At 42.2% G+C, this 24,163-nt stretch overlaps 1 protein-coding gene across 7 annotated transcripts in view; it reads right to left on the reverse strand.

The window, feature by feature from the left end:
* The window catches only part of CACNB4 (calcium voltage-gated channel auxiliary subunit beta 4), a 264,301-nt gene that overhangs the window by 40,206 nt on the left and 199,932 nt on the right, over positions 1-24,163 (reverse strand). For 6 of the 7 annotated variants that reach the window (XM_086718593.1, XM_025912523.2, XM_086718594.1 and 3 more), the window contains 7 exons: positions 23,543-23,662; positions 21,585-21,707; positions 6,149-6,279; positions 3,662-3,738; positions 2,101-2,120; positions 1,798-1,878; positions 429-487 (listed from right to left, as the gene is read on the reverse strand). In XM_086718593.1, coding sequence (XP_086574719.1) covers positions 429-487; positions 1,798-1,878; positions 2,101-2,120; positions 3,662-3,738; positions 6,149-6,279; positions 21,585-21,707; positions 23,543-23,662 — 611 coding nt within the window. Of the gene's footprint in view, positions 1-428; positions 488-1,797; positions 1,879-2,100; positions 2,121-3,661; positions 3,739-6,148; positions 6,280-21,584; positions 21,708-23,542; positions 23,663-24,163 lie in introns of those variants that run through there. The other variant, XM_086718598.1, reaches the window with a different exon arrangement.

A 24,163-nucleotide genomic window follows, 5' to 3' on the forward strand; every position in this document is an offset into this window, starting at 1 on the left:
ATACACACACACACACACACACACACACACACACAAACATACGCACGCACAGTTCCCAAGTGCTACTACCAGCTTGACCAGGAAGCCACCACATTTATCAAAATATTCTATATTTTCATTAATATATTTCATAAAAATAAGTTTGATATGAATTCACTAACAAGCAAGTAAATAAAGACAAACACATACACTTAATTAAAACAAATGGGTTATTTTCCTTCTCAAGGTCCTTTCCCCCTTAGGGATTCAATGCTATACTTCATAACTTCATATCTTCAGAATTCTCTCATTGTATTCTTCCCTGAATACTGAGTTAACTTTTAATTAGAGAACTTCTGCAATCGCTGGAAACACAGATCCACAAATCAATTTATCATACACGTTCGGTTAAAGGAAAATAAAAATACAAAAACATCTGTATGTCTCACCTCCCATCAAACCTGTGCTTCAGGAAATCAAAGAGGGCTTTCTGCATCATGTCTGTTACCTTTGCAGAGGTGAGAAAAAAAGAATGAGGCAAACACACGCAGAGAGACAGAGAGAGAGAGAAGTCAAAAGTGAGAGAGGTGGAAGGGAAGGGCACTTTGTCTGAGCAAAGACCTCACACAGCCTGTTGTCTCTGAGGGGTAGGGCAGGTTGTCCTGGAAGGCGTTTTTCATGCTTAACCACTTACACTTACTCAAATTTCCCCCTTGGTTGTCCTCTAGGGTGTTGAACGAGCCAGCAGTGTTCACTAGACCTAAGGCAGACTCCCTTCCCTTATTAGGTGATAGAACTGCAGCCAAGAGACCACAATAGGCTGGCTTTGCTCGCAAGTGCTGCCTGTCCTTGACTCGCCCGAATGGGTGCTTGCCTCCAGTGAGGACCAGCTAGAACTCCTGTGGCCAGCCCTGGGCTTGGCCACCTGCTAGTCTGTGCATGCTGGTAGAAATTCTCCATTCCTACAGATCACTCGCCTGCTTTTCCTCGGACATTCCCCACTGAGAAGCGAAGGGAAGGGGGAGAGGAAGGAAGGAGACACATTTTAATGTCCCACCCCACCTAGTTTTATCTATGCTAGCACGAAATCAAAATGGAAACACCCGAAACATAGTACTTCTAAAGCCTTCACTCTTTTCCTTCTTACATGGTATTGTTTAATCTCTGAACAAGTTCATTAATACTTTCGTGGACAATTTTTCCCTTCTATGTGTCTTTGAAATAAATGAGAGAAATATTTGGTGGGGTATGGCATCATGTTGAGCACCCAGCAAGGTGAGGTTTGTTGGTGCTTTGAAGGTTTAAGTTTGCTGGAAGATTGCCTACATTGTTCTCTTGTGCTGTTCATACTCATTTATTTATTTATGCATTTATGTATTTATTTATTTAGTTTTACGTAAGCTCTACAGCATGGGGCTTGAACTCACCACCCTGAGATCAAGAGTTGCATGCTCTACCACTGAGCCAGCCAGGTGCTCCCATACTTGATTATTTCCAACAGTAACGGGAATGGTTGAGACTACATAGTCCTTCACTTTGAATTTAATGCAGAGGAAACCTTTGACCATAACTTTCCATCATAAGTGTTTTAAGGGATGTATTTCTAAACAAAGTGATACATATAAGATAAGAAGCGTGCCAGAGAGGGAAGAAAGAGTGAAGGGCCACATGAGCCCCATGCTGTGCCACCCGCCTTCACATGTGGAGAATTGGCCCCATCGGTACCTCTCTGTAAGCAGACCCTAGAGGAGCAAGCTCCCAAGGCTGTCTCCTAGGTTCTTGATCAAGAACTGAAGCATAACAGACTGGTATTTGTACCTCATAACCCTTCAGTGACGGCCCCACTAACACCACCGGACGCATGGATGGCACAACATCATAAGGAGGGATGTGCTCCGTCTGAAAAAGATGATTGGACAGCATGACAAGGTGAGGATAAGCATGCCTTCTCAAAAGCCATAGCATCGTAATTCTCAGGTCGAGCACAAAATGATTACCACAGGTCCCCACCAAGGAGGCTCATCCCTTATTTTATAGCCATTTGGGTCACTGAAATGGAACATTGCAGGCACGTGCGGATAGAAACCTTAAAGGAAGATTTAAAAAGGAAACACAACTTACCACTTTTTGCTTCTGTTTTGCTAAAAGACAACAATGAGAGCCATATCAAAATACGTAATCTCTGTAAATGATAGTACATGATTTTAAAAGATGGAAGAATGTACCAATTTGTCCCTATAATTCTCATCATGTCACTATTACCCACTCTGTGGAGAACTACTCTATTATTTCATTCTGGATGAGACAATTTTGAAGACAAATGAAAAAACAGACAACTTCTCCCCGTACGAATGACCTTATATCCTGATTTCATGTTGGGTGTGGAGGGTGGACTGCATGAAAACACTAGAAATTCTGGGCCAGCCATGGGCCATAGGTTGTTTCCTGCTACACACAGCATACAGTGTGGCTGAGAACAACTTGGACAAATACAATTTGATAAAAAGGAATTAAGAACGACGATTTGGGTAAAAATGATCATCACCTTAATCAGGAGTTATTTTTGGATTTGTAATTTTGATGAACCAGGAGAAAATTCTGCAGTCCTTTGTGTGTTCGTTAAGTTTTTGCCTACTTTCCAGGATAGTGACATATTTTTTCCTACTATGCTGTTCTTAATTTCAAATAAATTTATAACCATTTATTCCTGTTCTTTCTTGTTTGTAATAGTGTAATAGGTTTGTAATGACCTAAATGTCCAACAAATGGGGATGAGGCAAAATACATTTGATACCTGATTAAACTGATTTTGTTTAAACTGGTTTTGTTTGGCCATCAAAGTGGGTCCAGTCCATCTGGGGACAACCCAGAGACCTAGTTCAGTTCAGAGCACAGGATATGAGGAAAGATCCACCCAAACAAGGACCCAGCACTCAGCACTACTCCAGAACCAATCCCGTTTCCTGCAGTTACGGTAGGCCAGGCTAGACCTTACACTTGCCCTTCTGAGTTGGTAATACTGGATGCCCTAATGCAGCATCAATTCTGGGCCAGAACAAATTAGACTATAGGAGTCAGGGAATGTGGTAGAAGGAAAAATCCTGCTTGAATGTCTCCATAATTATCAAATATATAACAACTCTTGATTGGACCACCACTGTCCCTTCATTTCCATTAATTCCAGGGCTTGGTTATCTGCTTTCCAAACAGAAATGAGGTCATCTGGGCCCATTTTCTGCTTCAACCTTTCCAGTCTCCACAGCCCAGGCTGTACCATCTTAAAGTTCCCCATGGAGACTGAAATAGAGCATTTTCTTCAGAGTCTACAACTTTTTTTTTTTCTTTTTAATTGGCTTTCACCATCTTAAAGTCTGTTGGGTTCTTGGGTGGAATAATGAACTTGCTTCAGATTGGTCTGCACAATGGACAGTTACTGGCTCTGGGGGGTAAACAAGATTTTTCAAAATCAGATTGTAATGATTTGAATTTTTAGTATCACAAGTACCCTTTAAATCAAATCAAATTACTATAGAAAGCAAATGAGCAATGAAGAGTTAAGTAGAAGAATTTTTAAATCAAAGCCTTAAATTATTTCCAAATTAGTAAAACTACTTGTGTGTATGTTCAAATCCTAAGGGAAAAAAAAAAAACATTCCATTAAAAAAACCCCTAAAAACCTTACCTGTTGATGTGGGTGTTGCTCGAAATGTCCCTGATACCATTTCTCCAAGACTTGAAGAAGAATTTCCACTGGATTTCCTAGGATAGAGAAAAGGAACTTAGGACTCATTCCCCAGATTCCTTGAAAATAGAACTTGAGAGTACAAAGCTTTCTTTGGCCTAAATCCTACTAAATAATTCAAAACACACCAAATCCTGCCTTGGCGAAGAACTTCAAGAATCTGTCCACATGTTTTCTTTGACCTATTTCTTAGAGACGGTGGGGAACAAACTGGACCTGGAAATACTATGCAAAAATATCTCTCCTAGTTATTCAATACAGAAATTAGGCAGAAAAATCACTGACAGAAACACTCTTGTGAACTGATGCTTAATACCAGTCACCAATGTACCAGTCGGATGTCAAACACAGCTCAAAACAGCTGTAAGACCTAGAAAAAAAACATTTCCTTTTAAAAGTGATTTTATTGGGTGGTGCCTGGATGGCTCAGTTGGTTAAGCATCTGACTCTTGATTTTGACTCAGGTAATGATCTTAATGTTCTGGGTTCGAGCCCCTCATTGGGCTCCACACCGATAGTGCGAAGCCTGACTGAGATTCTGTCTCTCCCTCTCTCTCTGCCCCTCCCCTACTCACGTGTGTGAGCTCTCTCTCAAAATAAACTTTAAAAATAAATTTTTAAAGTGATTTTATGGGAGTCAGAATTAAAAAAAAAAAGGTAAGGATTTTGTCACAAAAAACATTAGTTGTGACCTACTGGGCAATTGTTCCATCAGTCTCCTCTTGCTGCTTTGGAAGCTTCCCAGAAGCCCACAGAGTCCCTTGGGAGCCTACCTTCCTAATGTTCTTCCCTTTTGTGCTTGAGAGTATGGTCCTTAGGTCAGAACTATCTAATTTCTCATCCTGGCTTTTCCCCTTACTAGTCGTGGTAACTTGGCACATCATATTTCATGTCTTTGAGCCTTAGTTGCCCTATCTACAGAAAAAGTTACACCTCACAGGGTTGTATAAGATCATGTCTGTGACCTCTTGGTTTTACTCCTGGCCTGCCACAAAAAAAAAAAAAAAAGCTTTTATTCAAAAGTACATAACAACATAATAAAATAATAATAATAAAATAACAATTTTGGAAATGATAAAAATTCATTTATTATTTCATACAACAAATATTTACTGAGTGTCCACTGTTCTAGAAACTAGGAATACAACAGTAGGGGGGAAAGACAAAATCCCTTCCTCACAGAGACAGATTTTAGTGGGAGATATCACTATCAAACAGATGAACAGGTAAATACATAGTATTTCTGACAGTAATAATTGCAATAGGGAAAACGAAGTCAAGGAGAGAGATAGGAAGTAAGGGAAGGGAAGTGGGTACAATTTTAAAGATGGTGGCAGAAAAGGGGTCACTGAAAAGAGTATATCTAACAAAGATCTGAAGCAGATGAAGGAGTGAGCTGGTGGAAATATGAAGCAAAGTGTTCCAATAAGAAAAAAAACTAGCAGGTGCAAAGGTCCTAAAGCAGGAACGTGTGTTCCTCATGCATTTAAGGAGCAGCAATCGAGACAAAACAGTCAAGAGAAGAAGGGATAAGAAGAATTAATAATTAATAATATTACAGGCATGTTATATACTAAAGAAGATTGGCAATTAAAAGTGGGGCTCACTGTACTTTTGTGATGTTTTATCATAATTAAGAAGTTCCCATTAAGACAAAGGCAAAGGGCCCCTTAAGAACACAGGAGTTTTTGAAGCAGAAAAGGATCCAACAGAAAAAGGAAGTGAGAGTCAAGAGAAAGAACTGCTTCTATTTTAGGTCTTTCAAAAAATGATAACTTATTAAATTCATGCTTCCTTGTAGGTTCTCAATATATGCAGGCTCAGGATGATTCTGATTTCTCTTTTCTCAGGCTTTGTTTGTATCCTTGGGACCTACAAACACCTGCACTCTGAGATTTTTGTAGCTATTTCTTTAGTGTACTACAGGTTGATTCATCTGAAGTTAGACAGAATCTTCACTCCATTATCAAGAGACGGTAGATGCCGTGGGGTGGAGGCAACCTCTAGCCCTGGAATGTACCATATGTACCACTGCATTACATGCCCGCTTGAGAGAGGGTCTCTGAAAGTTAACCAGGAAGAGCCCTGATGCCAGGTCAGGTCAGGTTCCCACTTACTGTACTGAGAAAGAATGCCCCGTGACCATCACGGAGGAGACCTTAATCTCCAAGCAGGGTTTGCTGAGGCCACAGAAAAATCTCCGCTGTGGAATTCATGGTGATGCCAATGAGGTGAGACTTTAGCATGCAGTGGGGAGAATGAACTCTCTGAAACCCCTCTGTGTCAATGTCAGAAACACCTCATATACAGAAAAGTACCTTTTACTCTCAAAGCATACATATTTAACCTGACGAGCAAACTTGAAAACATCATCTTATTTTTCTACTCACCTCCCAAAATAAGTTTCTAAGAAGGAAGGAGACTTACCCTCCGTGAAAACGTCCCCTTTTTTGTTCTTGCTGAATCCGTATATTCTCCAGTCTAAGTGGACTTGGGATGAAGCCAATCTCACAGCCCTCTTTCACCAGTCTTCCTATCCACCAATCATTGTTGTATTTCTGGAATGCAGAAATAAAACTGCTATCAATAGTAATTCACTTATCTTCACATTCCATTAATTAATTTCTGGGGGTGAGAAGAACCAAAAATACTCTTTACATTATACTATACTATATTATATATACACACTACATTATGTTATACTATGTTATACATATCAGAACATGTATCGACTAAAGCCAAAGTCTACAACCTTTGTATCTAAAGGCCCAGATAGTAAATATTTTAGGCTTTGGAGGCCACATGGTTTCTGGTGCAACTACTTAAATCTGCTATTGTCACATGTTAGTGGCTATAGACAATACGTAAACAAATAAGCATTTGCTATGGTTCAGTTAACCTTTTCTTTCCAAAAAAGACAGCAGGCTCTAATCAGCCTGCAGGCCACAGTTTTCCAATCCCTGGACTAAAGTTGGGTCCTAATCTTTGGATTCCTTTGGTCCTTGTCAAGAAGCCCTAGCCAAGTCTTAAGGAATAGATAGTATAGGGATAATTATGCATCAATGTAATTGGAACCCTGGAGAACAAGACCGACAAGTCTGAGATGAAATACACTCAACTGTCTGTTATTTGTCGAAAAGTTTCAGGTAAAGATTCCACGATATTGTCTGTAATCTACTCTCATTGGAGAACTGTAATCTTCCAAACACTGGTTTACAAACTAAGGTCCATCTCACTATCTGCTGAAAAAGGTTACTCTTACAAAAGAAGTATATTGTATATATGTGGAATTTTTGAAATAATCTCCAGATGGCCTGAAGTTCAATAGAAAAACCAGGATTTCCATTTCAATAAAGTTCCATGACACATAAATTCAGAAAACAAACCCACACAACTGCTTCAGACAATATGGGGTAAGACCCTGTGAACGTGATCCTATTCGGTGGGTCAGCAAAATTGTATTTGGAAATACAGATTTGCTGGAGCCTAAATCAGAAGGTATATTTAATCCAAGCCACCTGCCTCAAAGGAAGGTTTCAGGTAGATGATTTTTAGAATGCAGGTATCAGTCCTATTGTTTACATCCTCCAGAGATGATTCCAAAAACTCTTGTCTTCATCAGCGTGGGGCAAGGTAATTCTCTCTCTTTTTGATCCAAAAAGTATCTGCTTTTTTTCAAAATGAAAAACTATATGTAGTACACTTTGCTTAGCTCAGAGAAAAGGGAAATTTATGTGTATATGACATTGATACACTGTGAAGGAGGAATGGATGGTTTCATTAACTCACTGCAGCATGAAATTCTGCATAGCTTTGAGTAATTCTCAGCAACAGCCTCACACTCAAAAGCAAAATGATATGCCTTAGGGATTTGGCCTTTATTATGCACACAGCTCCTACATGAGGCATGCATGGCATGTAGTATGAGACTGCACTGAAGAAATGTGAGTTGACCTAATATAAAATCTTGAACAATCTAAGTCGTGGTTTTTCTATCTTCCCATCTTTTATTTCAGGATAACAGGGCTGAAATAACAGGCCTGTTTATTTTGGAATTAACAAAAGGCAAGAGAGCCCTTTTAGAATCTTTGGTGCACAGGTCTGGAATTCAAATCTTATTGTGGTGGGGACAAAGCAGACTATGAGTCAGAGTGTCCTAGGGTTTAAGTTATTTCCTGAACTTTAACTGAGCCTGCTAGAACGCTAATTTATTAAATGATACCCAAGTGACCTTAAAGGGCTTCCTGAAATGGTTAATGGCAACTTCCCAACCTGTTTTAGCCTAGTTCTAGGAAACAGCGAAAGCTTGGTGATAATCTGGCTCAACATAAATGAAAAATTCTTTGAGCTACCGGGTGGGAAGTTGCTAAGTACATTCAGGAGCTTAACACACTCGTCATTTGGTGTATGTGATAAGCAGAACTGTAGCTTTTCTTTAAGGTTAAGCTTCTCATTACTAAAAAAAGTGTTTAAAACAGTGCATGAGAGATGGCTTTCTAGATGACAGATGAGAGAGGAGGCTACAACCTGATTACACAAATGTGTGCAAATGTGGATGTTCCAGGAGCTTGTGCCAGCGTTCTGGGGAGGTCACCTTAGTGTTGCTCCAGTCCTTCTCATTTTCATCTCCCTAACATGATTAGCACTTTCTCTTTCTAAGATGTTTTCTTATCTGTTATTGCAAGCTCTGAAAACAAGTGGCTCTAGTCCACATAGGATTACCAGCTCAATACCATCCATCCACCTGCCTGTGTGAAGAGAAAGTCACTGATCAAGGGACATGTAGATCAAAAAGCAACCAACGAGACAAATGGAGAATATTGATGGCATGGAGGAAAGCAATAAAGTATAGCAAGATTGGAATGCAGGTGTGAGTGGGTATGGATAAAATATGTGAGAACCTCTTACCTTTTAAAATTCTGCTTCTCCTTTGAAGCAAGGGGTGTTAGTGACTAATGAACATGGTTTGGTCATTTTTGGTGGAAACGGTGAGACAATCAACTTAACCATTCAGAGGCTGAGGCACATGTTTCAGGCTGAGAGTCCCCGTCTACTAGGCAAATATGGATATCCTCACCACATACACCTTGAGAATGCAGAAGCCATCAAGTCAGTGCTACCCCAGCTTCCTGTTACCAAGGCTCTGAACTGTCTGTGCCTTCACCCATCCTTTCCCTGCATGTTACAATAAGTAAGTGGATACCCTGCTGTCAAAAATCTCTCTCCCCTATTCAGGGTCTGGATCCCACCCTTCTTGCCTCCCCAAAAACTTTACTCCATTGCCTATCTTTCCTTTCCCATCAACCTTTCCCTCTCTCTGTTTGTTAATATCAGCCTGTGCAGATGCTCCAAGCACTTCTCTCTCAAAGAAAACCTCTTTTGACCTCACATCCTCCTCAGTCCACTACCTGGTCTGTGTCAGCTTCCTTGAAAGCATGGTCTATGTTTACTAAACATACTTCCTAACCCCCTTCCCACTTCATCCCCTTTCATTTGGCTTCCAGACCATGGTCCCAGTGACTTCCATGCCCCTGGCCACCATGTTGCCGATCCAACGTTCGTTCCTCACTCCTCATCTTAGGCAACGTGTGACACCATTCACTACGGCTGACCTCTTCCTCCTTTTGTACACACTCCTCTCTTGATGTCTACATATCGCTCTGTCCTGGTTTTCATCCTATATCTCAGGCTTCTCCTTTTCAGTTTCCTTATTTGTTGAGTCATTTCACATAGCCCACCTCTGCAGAATGGAATTCCTTTGGGTTTGATGCCCGGCTGCCTTCTCTTCTCCCTCTAATCTCCTTTAAGTGACTTTGATCATTGACCCACACAAACTAGTGATCTAAATTTACATCTTTGGCCCAACTCTTTTCCTTGGAGCTCCAGATTCTTATATCTAACTTCTACTTGATATCTCCATTGAGATGTCCACTCCTCATCTGTCCTCTTCCCACCCTCATCATCTCCATCCCCATTGATCAATTCATAAACCTTGATTTCCTTGATCATGCTGGATTTCTCCCTCAATCTTAGTTTCTACACCTGACCCATCACCAGCACGCTTCACTGAATGTCTGCAATAGATCTCAAGTCTGTCTACTTCTTTCCATCTCACTGCTGTAATGCTGGCTCAATTCCATTATCTCTCACTGAGAATGGTTCTAATGGGCTCCCTGATTCCATACTTATCCCACTCCAATCCGTGGTCTCTATAACAATCAGAGTAGCTTTAAAAAAATAATAAATTCATCCCATTCTTCTGCTTTTAAGTTTTTAATGGTGGGGAGCCTGGGTGGCTCAGTCGGTTAAGCGTCCAACTTCGGTTCAGGTCATGATCTCACCGTTCGTGAGTTTGGGCCCCACATCGGGCCCTGTGCTGACAGCTCAGAGCCTGAAGCCTGCTTTGGATTCTATGTCTCCCTCTCACCCGGCCCCTCCCCTGCCCGCACTGTGTCTCCCTTTCTCTCTGTCTCTCAAACATAAGTAAACATTAAAAAAAAAGTCTTCAATGGCTTCTCATTCCACTTAGAATAAAATCTGGTCTCATGATCACTTTAAGGTTCTCCTTGACCTGTGCCCCACTTAGTTCTATAACTGTCTCCTACTACTAGGTCCCTTGTTTATTGCATTCCAGCCATATGGCCTTCTTCTAGTTAACTGATTGTGCCAGTCTATTTTCCTACTATAGGGCCTTTGCACATAGTGTTTCCTTTCCCTAGAAGGCCTCCTTTTAATCGTTTTAATGCTGACTCCTCTTCATCCCTCAGGTGTCTGCTTAACAGTTATGTTCTTTAAAAGGCCTTCTCTGATCACCTCTGTATTTAAAAGTATATATAACCTCCTCATCCCTATATTTTAATTTTTTTTAGCATCTGCTTCATTTTTTCCCCAAAGACACAATTTGGAAGTATTTGTTCATTATCTGTCTCCCCACTAGAATTTAAGTCCATGAGGGAAGGAAATCTGTCTGCTTTTTTATAGCCTGTCAGACAACATCTGCCAGGGCCTGGCACATACTAAATGTTCAAGAACTATATCTTGAACGAGTAACTTAACAAAGGAACAAATGTAGAGCCTCAGCCAGCTCACATGGGCACAGCAAAGAGAGATATCTGTAGACATCCAGATGTTTGACCTACTTGCTATCAAGTGGTTAAAATGTTAAAACTATGTACGTCTTGGTGTCAATAATGCCATCTTAGAATGCAGAGTTTCTTTTTTTTTAAATGAAATTTATTGTCAAATTGGTTTCCATACAACACCCAGTGCTCATCCCAAAAGATTCCCTCCTCAATACCCATCACCTACCCTCCCCGCCCTCCCACCCCCCGCATCAACCCTCAGTTTGTTCACAGTTTTTTTTTTGTTTTTTTTTTAAATAGAGGGTTTTATTTTTTTTTTTAATTTTTTTTTTCAACGTTTATTTATTTTAGGGACAGAGAGAGACAGAGCATGAACGGGGGAGGGGCAGAGAGAGAGGGAGACACAGAATCGGAAACAGGCTCCAGGCTCTGAGCCATCAGCCCAGAGCCTGACGCGGGGCTCGAACTCACGGACCACGAGATCGTGACCTGGCTGAAGTCGGACGCTTAACCGACTGCGCCACCCAGGCGCCCTGTTCACAGTTTTTAAGAGTCTCTTATGCTTTGGCTCTCTCCCACTCTAATCTCTTTTTTTTTTTTTTCCTTCCCCTCCCCCATGGGTTTCCACCAAGTTTCTCAGGATCCACATAAGAGTGAAAACATATGGTATCTGTCCCTCTCTGTATGGCTTATTTCACTTAGCATCACACTCTCTAGTTCCATCCACGTTGCTACAAAGGGCCACATTTCATTCTTTCTCATTGCCACGTAGTACTCCATTGTGTATATAAACCACAATTTCTTTATCCATTCATCAGTTGATGGACATTTAGGCTCTTTGCATAATTTGGCTATTGTTGAGAGTGCTGCTATAAACGTTGGGGTAGGAGAGAGGGAAGATGGCGGCGTAGGAGGACGCTGGGCTCACCACGCGTCCTGCTGATCACTTAGATTCCACCTACACCTGCCTAAATAACCCAGAAAACCACCAGAGGATTAGCAGAACGGAGTCTCCGGAGCCAAGCGCAGACGAGAGGCCCACGGAAGAGGGTAGGAAGGGCAGCGAGGCGGTGCGCGCTCCACGGACTGGCGGGAGGGAGCTGGGGCGGAGGGGCGGCTCGCCGGCCAAGCAGAGCCCCCGAGTCTGGCTGGCAAAAAGCGGAGGGGCCTGACGGACTGTGTTCCGACAGCAAGCGCGACTTAGCGTCTGGGAGGTCATAAGTTAACAGCTCTGCTCAGAAAGCGGGAAGGCTGGAGGACAAAGGGAAGGAGAGCTGCTGAGCCCCCTGACGACAGAGCTCAGTTTGGTGGGGAACAAAGGCGCTCGACAGCGCCATCTCCCCCGCCCATCCCCCAGCCAAAATCCCAAAGAGAACCAGTTCCTGCCAGGGAACTTGCTGGCTCCGCGCAAACACCCAACTCTGCGCTTCTGCGGAGCCAAACCTCCGGCAGCGGATCTGACTCCCTCCTGCTGCCACAGGGCCCCTCCTCAAGTGGATCACCTAAGGAGAAGCAAGCTAAGCCTGCCCCTCCTGCCCCTGTGCACCTTGCCTACCCACCCCAGCTAAGACGCCAGATCCCCAGCATCACAAGCCTGGCAGTGTGCAAGTAGCCCAGACAGGCCACCCCACCCCACAGTGAATCCCGCCCCTAGGAGAGGGGAAGAGAAGGCACACACCAGTCTGACTGTGGACACAGCGGTGGGCTGGGGGCAGACATCAGGTCTGACTGCGGCTCCGCCCACCAACTCCAGTTATACACCACAGCACAGGGGAAGTGCCCTGCAGGTCCTCACCACGCCAGGGACTATCCAAAATGACCAAGCGGAAGAATTCCCCTCAGAAGAATCTCCAGGAAATAACAACAGCTAATGAGCTGATCAAAAAGGATTTAAATAATATAACAGAAAGTGAATTTAGAATAATAGTCATCAAATTAATCGCTGGGCTTGAAAACAGTATAGCTGACAGCAGAGAATCTCTTGCTACAGAGATCAAGGGACTAAGGAACAGTCACGAGGAGCTGAAAAACGCTTTAAACGAAATGCATAACAAAATGGAAACCACCACGGCTCGGATTGAAGAGGCAGAGGAGAGAATAGGTGAACTAGAAGATAAAGTTATGGAAAAAGAGGAAGCTGAGAAAAAGAGAGAGAAAAAAATCCAGGAGTATGAGGGGAAAATTAGAGAACTAAGTGATACACTAAAAAGAAATAATCTACGCATAATTGGTATCCCAGAGGAGGAAGAGAGAGGGAAAGGTGCTGAAGGGGTACTTGAAGAAATAATAGCTGAGAACTTCCCTGAACTGGGGAAGGAAAAAGGCATTGAAATCCAAGAGGCACAGAGAACTCCCTTCAGACGTAACTTGAATCGATCTTCTGCACGACATATCATAGTGAAACTGGCAAAATACAAGGATAAAGAGAAAATTCTGAAAGCAGCAAGGGGTAAACGTGCCCTCACATATAAAGGGAGACCTATAAGACTCGTGACTGATCTCTCTTTTGAAACTTGGCAGGCCAGAAAGAATTGGCACGAGATTTTCAGTGTGCTAGACAGAAAAAATATGCAGCCGAGAATCCTTTATCCAGCAAGTCTGTCATTTAGAATAGAAGGAGAGATAAAGGTCTTCCCAAACAAACAAAAACTGAAGGAATTTGTCACCACTAAACCAGCCCTACAAGAGATCCTAAGGGGGACCCTGTGAGACAAAGTACCAGAGACATCACTACAAGCATAAAACATACAGACATCACAATGACTCTAAACCCACATCTTTCTATAATAACACTGAATGTAAATGGATTAAATGCGCCAACCAAAAGACATAGGGTATCAGAATGGATAAAAAAACAAGACCCATCTATTTGCTGTCTACAAGAGACTCATTTTAGACCTGAGGACACCTTTACATTGAGAGTGAGGGGATGGAGATCTATTTATCATGCTACTGGAAGCCAAGAGAAAGCTGGAGTAGCCATCCTTATATCAGACAAACTAGACTTTAAATTAAAGGCTGTAACAAGAGATGAAGAAGGACATTATATAATAGTGACAGGGTCTATCCATCAGGAAGAGCTAACAATTATAAATGTCTATGCGCCGAATACTGGAGCACCCAAATATATAAAACAATTACTCATAAACATAAGTAACCTTATTGAGAAGAATGTGGTAATTGCAGGGGACTTTAACACCCTACTTACAGAAATGGATTGATCATCTAGACACACGGTCCATAAAGAAACAAGGGCCCTGAATGAGACATTGGATCAGATGGACTTGACAGATATATTTAGAACTCTGCATCCCAAAGCAACAGAATATACTTTCTTCTCGAGTGCACATGGAACATTCTCCAAGATAGATCATATACTGGGTCACAAAACAGCCCTTCATAAGTTTACAAGAATTGAAATCATACCATGCATACTTTCAGACCACAATGCTATGAAGCTTGAAATCAACCACAGAAAAAAGTCTGGAAAACCTCCAAAAGCATGGAGGTTAAAGAACACCCTACTAACGAATGAGTGGGTCAACCAGGCAATTAGAGAAGAAATTAAAAAATATATGGAAACAAACGAAAATGAAAATACAACAATCCAAACGCTTTGGGACGCAGCGAAGGCAGTCCTGAGAGGAAAATACATTGCAATCCAGGCCTATCTCAAGAAACAAGAAAAATCCCAAATACAAAATCTAACAGCACACCTAAAGGAAATAGAAGCAGAACAGCAAAGGCAGCCTAAACCCAGCAGAAGAAGAGAAATAATAAAGATCAGAGCAGAAATAAACAATATAGAATCTAAAAAAACTGTAGAGCAGATCAACGAAACCAAGAGATGGTTTTTTGAAAAAATAAACAAAATTGACAAACCTCTAGCCAGGCTTCTCAAAAAGAAAAGGGAGATGACCCAAATAGATAAAATCATGAATGAAAATGGAATGATTACAACCAATCCCTCAGAGATACAAACAATTATCAGGGAATACTATGAAAAATTATATGCCAACAAATTGGACAACCTGGAAGAAATGGACAAATTCCTGAACACCCACACTCTTCCAAAACTCAATCAGGAGGAAATAGAAAGCTTGAACAGACCCATCACCAGCGAAGAAATTGAATCGGTTATCAAAAATCTCCCAACAAATAAGAGTCCAGGACCAGATGGCTTCCCAGGGGAGTTCTACCAGACGTTTAAAGCAGAGATAATACCTATCCTTCTCAAGCTATTCCAAGAAATAGAAAGGGAAGGAAAACTTCCAGACTCATTCTATGAAGTCAGAATTACTTTGATTCCTAAACCAGACAGAGACCCAGTAAAAAAAGAGAACTACAGGCCAATATCCCTGATGAATATGGATGCAAAAATTCTCAATAAGATACTAGCAAATCGAATTCAACGGCATATAAAAAGAATTATTCACCATGATCAAGTGGGATTCATTCCTGGGATGCAGGGCTGGTTCAACATTCGCAAATCAATCAACGTGATACATCACATTAACAAAAAAAAAGAAAAACCATATGATCCTGTCAATCGATGCAGAAAAGGCCTTTGACAAAATCCAGCACCCTTTCTTAATAAAAACTCTTGAGAAAGTCGGGATAGAAGGAACATACTTAAAGATCATAAAAGCCATTTATGAAAAGCCCACAGCTAACATCATCCTCAACGGGGAAAAACTGAGAGCTTTTTCCCTGAGATCAGGAACACGACAGGGATGCCCACTCTCACCGCTGTTGTTTAACATAGTGCTGGAAGTTCTAGCGTCAGCAATCAGACAACAAAAGGAAATCAAAGGCGTCAAAATTGGCAAAGATGAAGTCAAGCTTTCGCTCTTTGCAGATGACATGATATTATACATGGAAAATCCGATAGACTCCACCAAAAGTCTGCTAGAACTGATACATGAATTCAGCAAAGTTGCAGGATACAAAATCAATGTACAGAAATCAGTTGCATTCTAATACACTAACAATGAAGCAACAGAAAGACAAATAAAGAAACTGATCCCATTCACAATTGCACCAAGAAGCATAAAATACCTAGGAATAAATCTAACCAAAGATGTAAAGGATCTGTATGCTGAAAACTATAGAAAGCTTATGAAGGTAATTGAAGAAGATTTAAAGAAATGGAAAGACATTCCCTGCTCATGGATTGGAAGAATAAATATTGTCAAAATGTCAATACTACCCAAAGCTATCTACACATTCAAGGAAATCCCAATCAAAATTGCACCAGCATTCTTCTCGAAACTAGAACAAGCAATCCTAAAATTCATATGGAACCACAAAAGGCCCCGAATAGCCAAAGTAATTTTGAAGAAGAAGACCAAAGCAGGAGGCATCACAATCCCAGACTTTAGCCTCTACTACAAAGCTGTCATCATCAAGACAGCATGGTATTGGCACAAAAACAGACACATAGACCAATGGAATAGAATAGAAACCCCAGAACTAGACCCACAAACATATGGCCAACTAATCTTTGACAAAGCAGGAAAGAACATCCAATGGAAAAAAGACAGTCTCTTTAACAAATGGTGCTGGGAGAACTGGACAGCAACATGCAGAAGGTTGAAACTAGACCACTTTCTCACACCATTCACAAAAATAAACTCAAAATGGATAAAGGACCTGAATGTGAGACAGGAAACCATCAAAACCTTAGAGGAGAAAGCAGGAAAAGACCTCTCTGACCTCAGCCGTAGCAATCTCTTACTCGACACATCCCCAAAGGCAAGGGAATTAAAAGCAAAAGTGAATTACTGGGACCTTATGAAGATAAAAAGCTTCTGCACAGCAAAGGAAACAACCAACAAAACTAAAAGGCAACCAACGGAATGGGAAAAGATATTTGCAAATGACATATCGGACAAAGGGCTAGTATCCAAAATCTATAAAGCGCTCACCAAACTCCACACCCGAAAAGCAAATAACCCAGTGAAGAAATGGGCAGAAAACATGAATAGACACTTCTCTAAAGAAGACATCCGGATGGCCAACAGGCACATGAAAAGATGTTCAGCGTCGCTCCTTATCAGGGAAATACAAATCAAAACCACACTCAGGTATCACCTCACGCCAGTCAGAGTGGCCAAAATGAACAAATCAGGAGACTATAGATGCTGGCGAGGATGTGGAGAAACGGGAACCCTCTTGCACTGTTGGTGGGAATGCAAATTGGTGCAGCCGCTCTGGAAAGCAGTGTGGAGGTTCCTCAGAAAATTAAAAATAGACCTACCCTATGACCCAGCAATAGCACTGCTAGGAATTTATCCAAGGGACACAGGAGTACTGATGCATAGGGGCACTTGTACCCCAGTGTTCATAGCAGCACTCTCAACAATAGCCAAATTATGGAAAGAGCCTAAATGTCCATCAACTGATGAATGGATAAAGAAATTGTGGTTTATATACACAATGGAGTACTACGTGGCAATGAGAAAAAATGAAATATGGCCTTTTGTAGCAACGTGGATGGAACTGGAGAGTGTGATGCTAAGTGAAATAAGCCATACAGAGAAAGACAGATACCATATGGTTTCACTCTTATGTGGATCCTGAGAAACTTAAGAGAAACCCATGGGGGAGGGGAACCAAAAAAAAAAAAAAAAAGAGGTAAGAGGTTAGAGTGGGAGAGAGCCAAAGCATAAGAGACTGTTGAGAACTGAGAACAAACTAAGGGTTGATGGGGGGTGGGAGGGAGGAGAGGGTGGGTGATGGGTACTGAGGAGGGCACCTTTTGGGATGAGCACTGGGTGTTGTATGGAAACCAATTTGACAATAAATTTCATATATAAATTAAAAAAAAATAAAAATAAAAATAAACGTTGGGGTACAAGTGCCCCTAGAATGCAGAGTTTCAAAGACAATGATTTTCTAAATTGTTACATATTTAGCATGCACATCACGTTTTAGACTGTCGGATAAGTGCAGGTATCTCAGCAACCTGGAGTGATAGGTTTATGTTGACCACACTCCTGTTTCGCTTTACTGTTCCCCATGTACACTCTTTCCTAAGACCCAGTTTCTAACACCTCCCTCTAAGCAGTGTCACTGGAGACCAGCAAGCCTACATGCCCTCCGATGTTAAGCCCCTGAGTCCAACTGGGAAGTCCTGTGCAGAACAAGAAAGGCAAGACTGTGTTCCTGACTTGACCTAGTTCTTGTGACCATCTCCCAGATGCCATCCTCACCACCCCCCCACCGCCGCCCATCCCAGCCCCTCATTCAATCAGTGATGGTTTTTCCATCCAACATATTTCACTAGGTTCATTATCTCAGCATGGGAAACATGCTGAAATCTTCCCTGTTTAAAAAAACTAAAAAACAGGGGCGCCTGTGTGGCTCAGTGGGTTAAGCTTCCGACTTTGCCTCAGGTCATGATCTTATGGTTCATGAGTTTGAGCCCTGCGTTGGGCTCTGTGCTGACAGCTCAGAGCCTGGAGCCTGCTTCGGATTCTGTGTCTCCCTCTCTCTCTGCCCCTCCCCCATTCACACATACTCTCTCTTTCTCTCAAAAATGAATAAACAATAAAAAAATTTGGGGTGAGGCACAAAAACAGATACTCAGATCAATGGGACAGAATACAGAACCCAGAAATAGACCCACAAATATATGGCCAACTAATCTTTGACAAAGCAGGAAAGAATATCCAATGGAATAAAGACAATTGCTTCAGCAAATGGTGCTGAGAAAACTGGACAGCGACAATTAGAAAAATGAACCTGGACCACTTTCTTACACCATACACAAAAATCAACACAAAATGGATGAAAGACCTCAATGTAAGACAGGAAGCCATTAAAATCCTCGAGGAGAAAGCAGGCAAAAACCTCTTTGACCTCGGCCACAGCAACTTCTTACTCAACACGTCTCCAGAGGAAAGGGAAACAAAAGCAAAAATGAACTATTGGGACCTCAAACCATCAAAATAAAAAGCTTCTACACAGCAAAGGAAACAATCAGTAAAACTAAAAGGCAACCGACAGAATGGGAGAAGATATTTGCAAATGACATATCAGATAAAGGGTTAGTATCCAAAATCTATAAAGAACTTATCAAACTCAACACCCAAGAAATAAATAATCCAGTGAAGAAATGGGCAAAAGACATGAATAGACACTTCTCCAAAGAAGACATCCAAACAACACATGAAAAAATGCTCAACATCACTCATCATCAGGGAAATACAAATCAAAACCGCAATGAGATACCACCTCACACCTGTCAGAATGGCTACATTAATAACTCAGGCAACAACAAATGTTGGCAAGGATGGGAGAGAGAGGATCTCTTTTGCACTGCTGGTGGGAATGTAAACTGGTGCAGCCACTCTGGAAAACAGTATGGAGGTTCCTCAAAAAATTAAAAATAGAACTACCCTACGACCCAGCAATTGCACTACTAGGCATTATCCAAGGGATACAGGTGTGCTGTTTCAAAGGGGCTCATGCACCCCAATGTTTATAGCACTGCTATCAACAATAGCCAAAGTATGGAAAGAGCCCAAATGTCCATTGATGGATGAATGTATAAAGAAGATGTGGTATACACACACACACACACACACACACACACACACACACACACACACACACACAATATGGAATATTACTCGACAATTAAAAGAAATGAGATCTTGTCATTTGCAACTACATGGATGGAACTAGACGATATTATGCTAAGTGAAATTAGTCAGAGGAAAACAAATATAATGTGACTTCATTCATATGAGGACTTTAAGATACAAAACAGATGAACATAAGGGAAGTGAAGTAAAAATCATATAAAAACAGGGAGGGGGACAAAACATAAGAAACTCTTAAATACGGAGAACAAACAGAGGGTTATTGGAGGGGGTGTGGAAGGGGGGATGGGCTATATGGGTAAGGGGCATTAAGGAATCTACTCCTGGAATCGTTGCACTATATGCTAACTAACTTGGTTGCAAACTAAGCAATAAATAAGTTAATTAGTTTTTTAAAAAAGTAAAAAAAATTTTTTTTTTAATAAAAACAAATACAAATTTAAAAACACTCCTTCAATTCTATGTTACTTTTCTCTGGCAAGAATGCATTCTCCTTTTCAACTCAAAGCGTTTAGGAAGAGTAAATTGCAGTTCCTCTCCTCTGGCCTTCAGATTATGTGGGTAAAGTCCTATTAAATGTCTTTTAAAAAAAAAATTCATGTTTACTTATTTTTGAGATGGAGGGAGGGACAGAGAGAGAAGGAGACACAGAATCCAAAGCAGGTGCCAGTCTCCAAACTGTCAGCACAGAGCCTGACATGGGGCTCGAACCCACGAACCGTGAAATCATTACCTAAGCCACTCAGGTGCCCCAAAGGCCTATTAAGTGTCTTCACAGGGGTTTCAGAGTACCCCAGACACAGTGTACCTAAAAGCCAATTCATAACCACATCCACCCTGCAACAGGCATCTCCCCTCTCTGCCTTCTTTATTTTGAAAGCTGACACTGCCCATCTACCCTTTCTAGCAAGCTGTAAAGCCTTTCTCCATCCTTCCTTTCTATTTCGCTTTCTCTGATATCCCCTCCCCATGTGAAGTCTCCCAATCCTGTCTGTCTGCCTTGTCATTCTCCCTCCAAGCTGCCCCCCTTCTCCAGCCTCTCTGCTGCAACCTTAGTTCAGCCTCTACAATACTCCCTGGACCATCAGAGTTATTATGCTAAGATCCAAGGCTGGTTGTAACTGTCCATTATTTAAAATTCCTCTTCAGCCCACTGCCTGGTGATAAAGTCCAGTTTTCTTGTCAGGGCCAAAGAGGTCTTTTCTTATCAGGCCCCTGCCTCTGAGACCTGGCTCATCCCCTGCACCACTCCCTACTTACTGCCCTCCAGCCATGCTGCAATGCTCCTGGCTGTCCCTTCCACCAGATGCCACCCCCATCCCACCCAGCCTGAATGTCCTCAGGCTTTACCACTTCTGTAGAGCTCTCTGGCCCTGTGATCCTCCTCCCCACCAGCCAGGTGGTCCCTCCTGCTCCTTCTTCAGGCTCCCACAACACCCATTCAGTTTTACTATAATAGAATTTGTCATCCGTGGCAGAAACTAGGTGCCTGTTAGTCTTTTCCACCAGATTCGGAGCTCCCGGGCAGTGGGGACAGCGAGCCTTCATCTCCAATCTCTCAGTGCCCCACACAATGTCTGAGATGAAGTAGGATTTCAATTTAGGGTGACTAAACGGAAGTTTTTGATGTAATTATTCCACCTTTCAAGTTGCAAGGCCTCAAGTCCTCCTTGTACTGCTCAATCCTTTAAGCTCTCTGTTTCCCCAAAGTCCTCTGCCCTCTTCTTAGCTTTAATACTTTAATGATTATAATGTCTAGTGTCAGTTCCAAGGTCAAGGTCCACAGGATTACAGCACAGATGTTTGTAATCAAAATATCCCTTGTAAATGGTGCCTCATGAGTAGGGCACCATGCCACCAAATTCACATTTCCCTAAGTTGGATCCATAGATCTGTGGCTCTGCAGTCATACAAGGTGGTTAAAAGGTGACCAGGAGACCACAGGTCTGTCTTAAATCCATCCTATGATGACGGTGATCCAATATTTTCAATGTGTGATAATGCAAGCGATGATGTCAGTCTTCTAAATCTCAGTGAGAATGAATGGATTTGGAAAGCCCACCAAATTAAATGAGGTAACACACTGGCAGTTCCTCAGGGCTCCTCTCTAGTTTGGCACAGAGTGGATTCGAGCTCTGGCCTTGCGGCAGTTGCAGAGAATCCTACATTTACCTCTTTAATGTGGAGAAAATCCTTGGCATCAAAGGAGATGGCCGTGCTTGGAACAGGCACATCCTCATCCAACGCGCCACAGTAGCTCACGTTCGTCTTCACAGCAAATGCTACAGGCTTGGACTTCGGGCAGAACCATGGTGTGAGGATGAGGGAGGAAGACAGAGCAGGATTTTTCATATTGAAAAGTATAATAAGATAATTGATAGTACCAGGCCGGAAGGGAAACCACTTTTCAAACAGGTGTCTCCAATGGGTTCCCTGGCAGCATAGAGAAATCTGTAGCAATGACTCTAACGGTGATTCAACCAGATCAGCCCAACCATTTCCCCCCTCTGTGGTACTTTCCAGCATCCTAAAGACAGAATCCTACCCTAAAGTATTGGGGACAGATGGAAAGATGGAAAGAGGCTCTCTGCTTTCTCCTCTGGTCCTAAGCTTATGTTTGTTTTTTAAAATGATAACCAGTGTCCCTTGGGATACAGGAAACGTGTGCTAGGTCTTACATTAAAAGGTGGTGGTGGGAGTAAAATAAATAGTTTTGAAATAGCCTCCTATTTCTGAAAACCTGTGGGATCTCACTCAGTAGAATACCTTGTCCTTCCAGGAAAAAAGAAAGGCCATTCAGGGGGTAGACAGCAAGGACAAACATCATCTTCTCTCTAGGTAACAAAAGCCGGTTCTGAAACTCTGTTGAGTTAAATTCCTCCTCGGCAAAGTGCTTAGGCTGGTGCAGCCTCACAGAGGCTAAGCAAACCAACAGCCTGAGCTGACGGCACTGTGGCCACCATCTGGGTGACCACAGAGGCCACAAAACGCTCTGAAAGAAAACTAAAACAAAAATTAAACACAAATGAGAACACGAGGTTCCTGCAATCTGGGGCTACTTTGTTAGTGGCTCATTGTTTGTGCTGAGAACGTGAGTGGGGGGCAACAGCTGAGGGGAGACCCCAGCTAGGGTCTCACTTTCACGGGCACCACTCCAAACCCCCTTTGGCTAACCGAGCACAGACAGCATGGGTGTTACAGCAAATGAAGTCGCCTCGTTCTCCTCTTAATGCTCTCATAAAGATTTCATTATAAAAACAGAAAAAGGAAGGAATTCATATTATTTGAGTTTTTCTTCTAAAAATAAGAAAGATTGGATCAATATGCTTTAAGAAGTCTGTCATGGAAGGCAAGGAAGAGAAGCTGGCCATGACCCCCGTCTTATATTTTGCTATTATGCATAAAACCTCATCTGACAAAAGGAATTCTACGCTAAAAAACAAAAACAAGAAGTTTGAGAGACACAGAATGGGAGATCTCTAGTGACTCTTCCGATTCTAAGATTCAAAAATGCAATTTGCTCCTGTGGCCTCTTGTGGGTACAGAGGTTTGGGGCTGGAGGTGGGGGGGGGGGTCATCCTTTTGTGTGATATCTGAAGTTCGGCAATGCCTTCTACTGCTCATCTTTGCTGAAATGCTAGTAGTTGTTCAAAGCTCTGAACTTCACCCTGAACTTGAGATAGGAGACTGAAACCAAGAGGCAACTGGTAGAGAGACCCACAGGGAAACCCACAGAACAATAGTGCACGTGTAGCCTGTGATGAAGGCTGAGGTCACGGACAATGAGGGGTCAGGAACAGATAGAGAACCTGTACCTTAGGAGGCTCTCTGCCAACACTGGGAGCGGCATGCTTAATATTAGCCACAACCATGAAGTTGGAATAGAGCCGATAATTCAGCCCCAAACCTAACACAAAGGGTGAAGAAGGATCTGTACCTCAGGAAATGGCCCCCTGGGAAAGTTACTAACCTCTCTTAGGGGATGAATGGATCAGGGAGCCTTGAAATCTGGTGCCTCATTAGGATGATCCTAAAATGACTGTTCCAGAGGAATTTGAGGCAGGGGAAGAGCAGCTGATACCTGCTGAGCAACATGACACTTTGGAACCCAAGAGGGGCAAGAAAGTCACCTTTGCTCTCTCAAGCTGGATAGCGGCTTGTTGCTCTCTCTCTTGCCGAATCGCTTCCCGATCCTCTTCCAAAGAGACATCGGAGTCAGACGGCCTGCTCGTGTAGGAATCCGCTGAACCCTGGAAAGGAGAACCCACAGTGGTTTAAATGAGGTGACGTGGAGCTTCTTAAACTGTCACGTCCATAACAGCATCCTGGAATGAGTTCTTTTCACTTGCATGGGGTTTGATGCACACACTCTGTGCCTCTGTTGCAGGTATACATTTAGACAGCAGAACATAGTGAAGCATCTGAGGGATCCGGAAGGTAGGAATGTTGTGAAGGAAAAGAGTTTGACTAGATTAAGCGCTAGGAAGTGAACTGCGATGAAAATTATGTGATATTTGGTCCCAATTCTTCTTGCTTTATGCTATGTTTATATTAAGCTCACATTAATTTGTAGACCTGAAGTTTCATTCCATTCTCTTATACATACATCTAAAGGAAAAAGAGGCTCCGCTTATGACAAGAGCTAAATTCTACCTGTATCTCGGACTACAGAAGATAGATTTATCTAAGGTTGCAATACAGGCAAGCAGAATCCTGCATTAGTACATGAGTTCCAGTTCCAGCATCCACAC

Source organism: Puma concolor, chromosome C1 (genome assembly GCF_028749965.1).
Source record: "Puma concolor isolate L17-30 chromosome C1, mPumCon1.1.hap2, whole genome shotgun sequence".
NCBI lineage: Eukaryota > Metazoa > Chordata > Mammalia > Carnivora > Felidae > Puma > Puma concolor.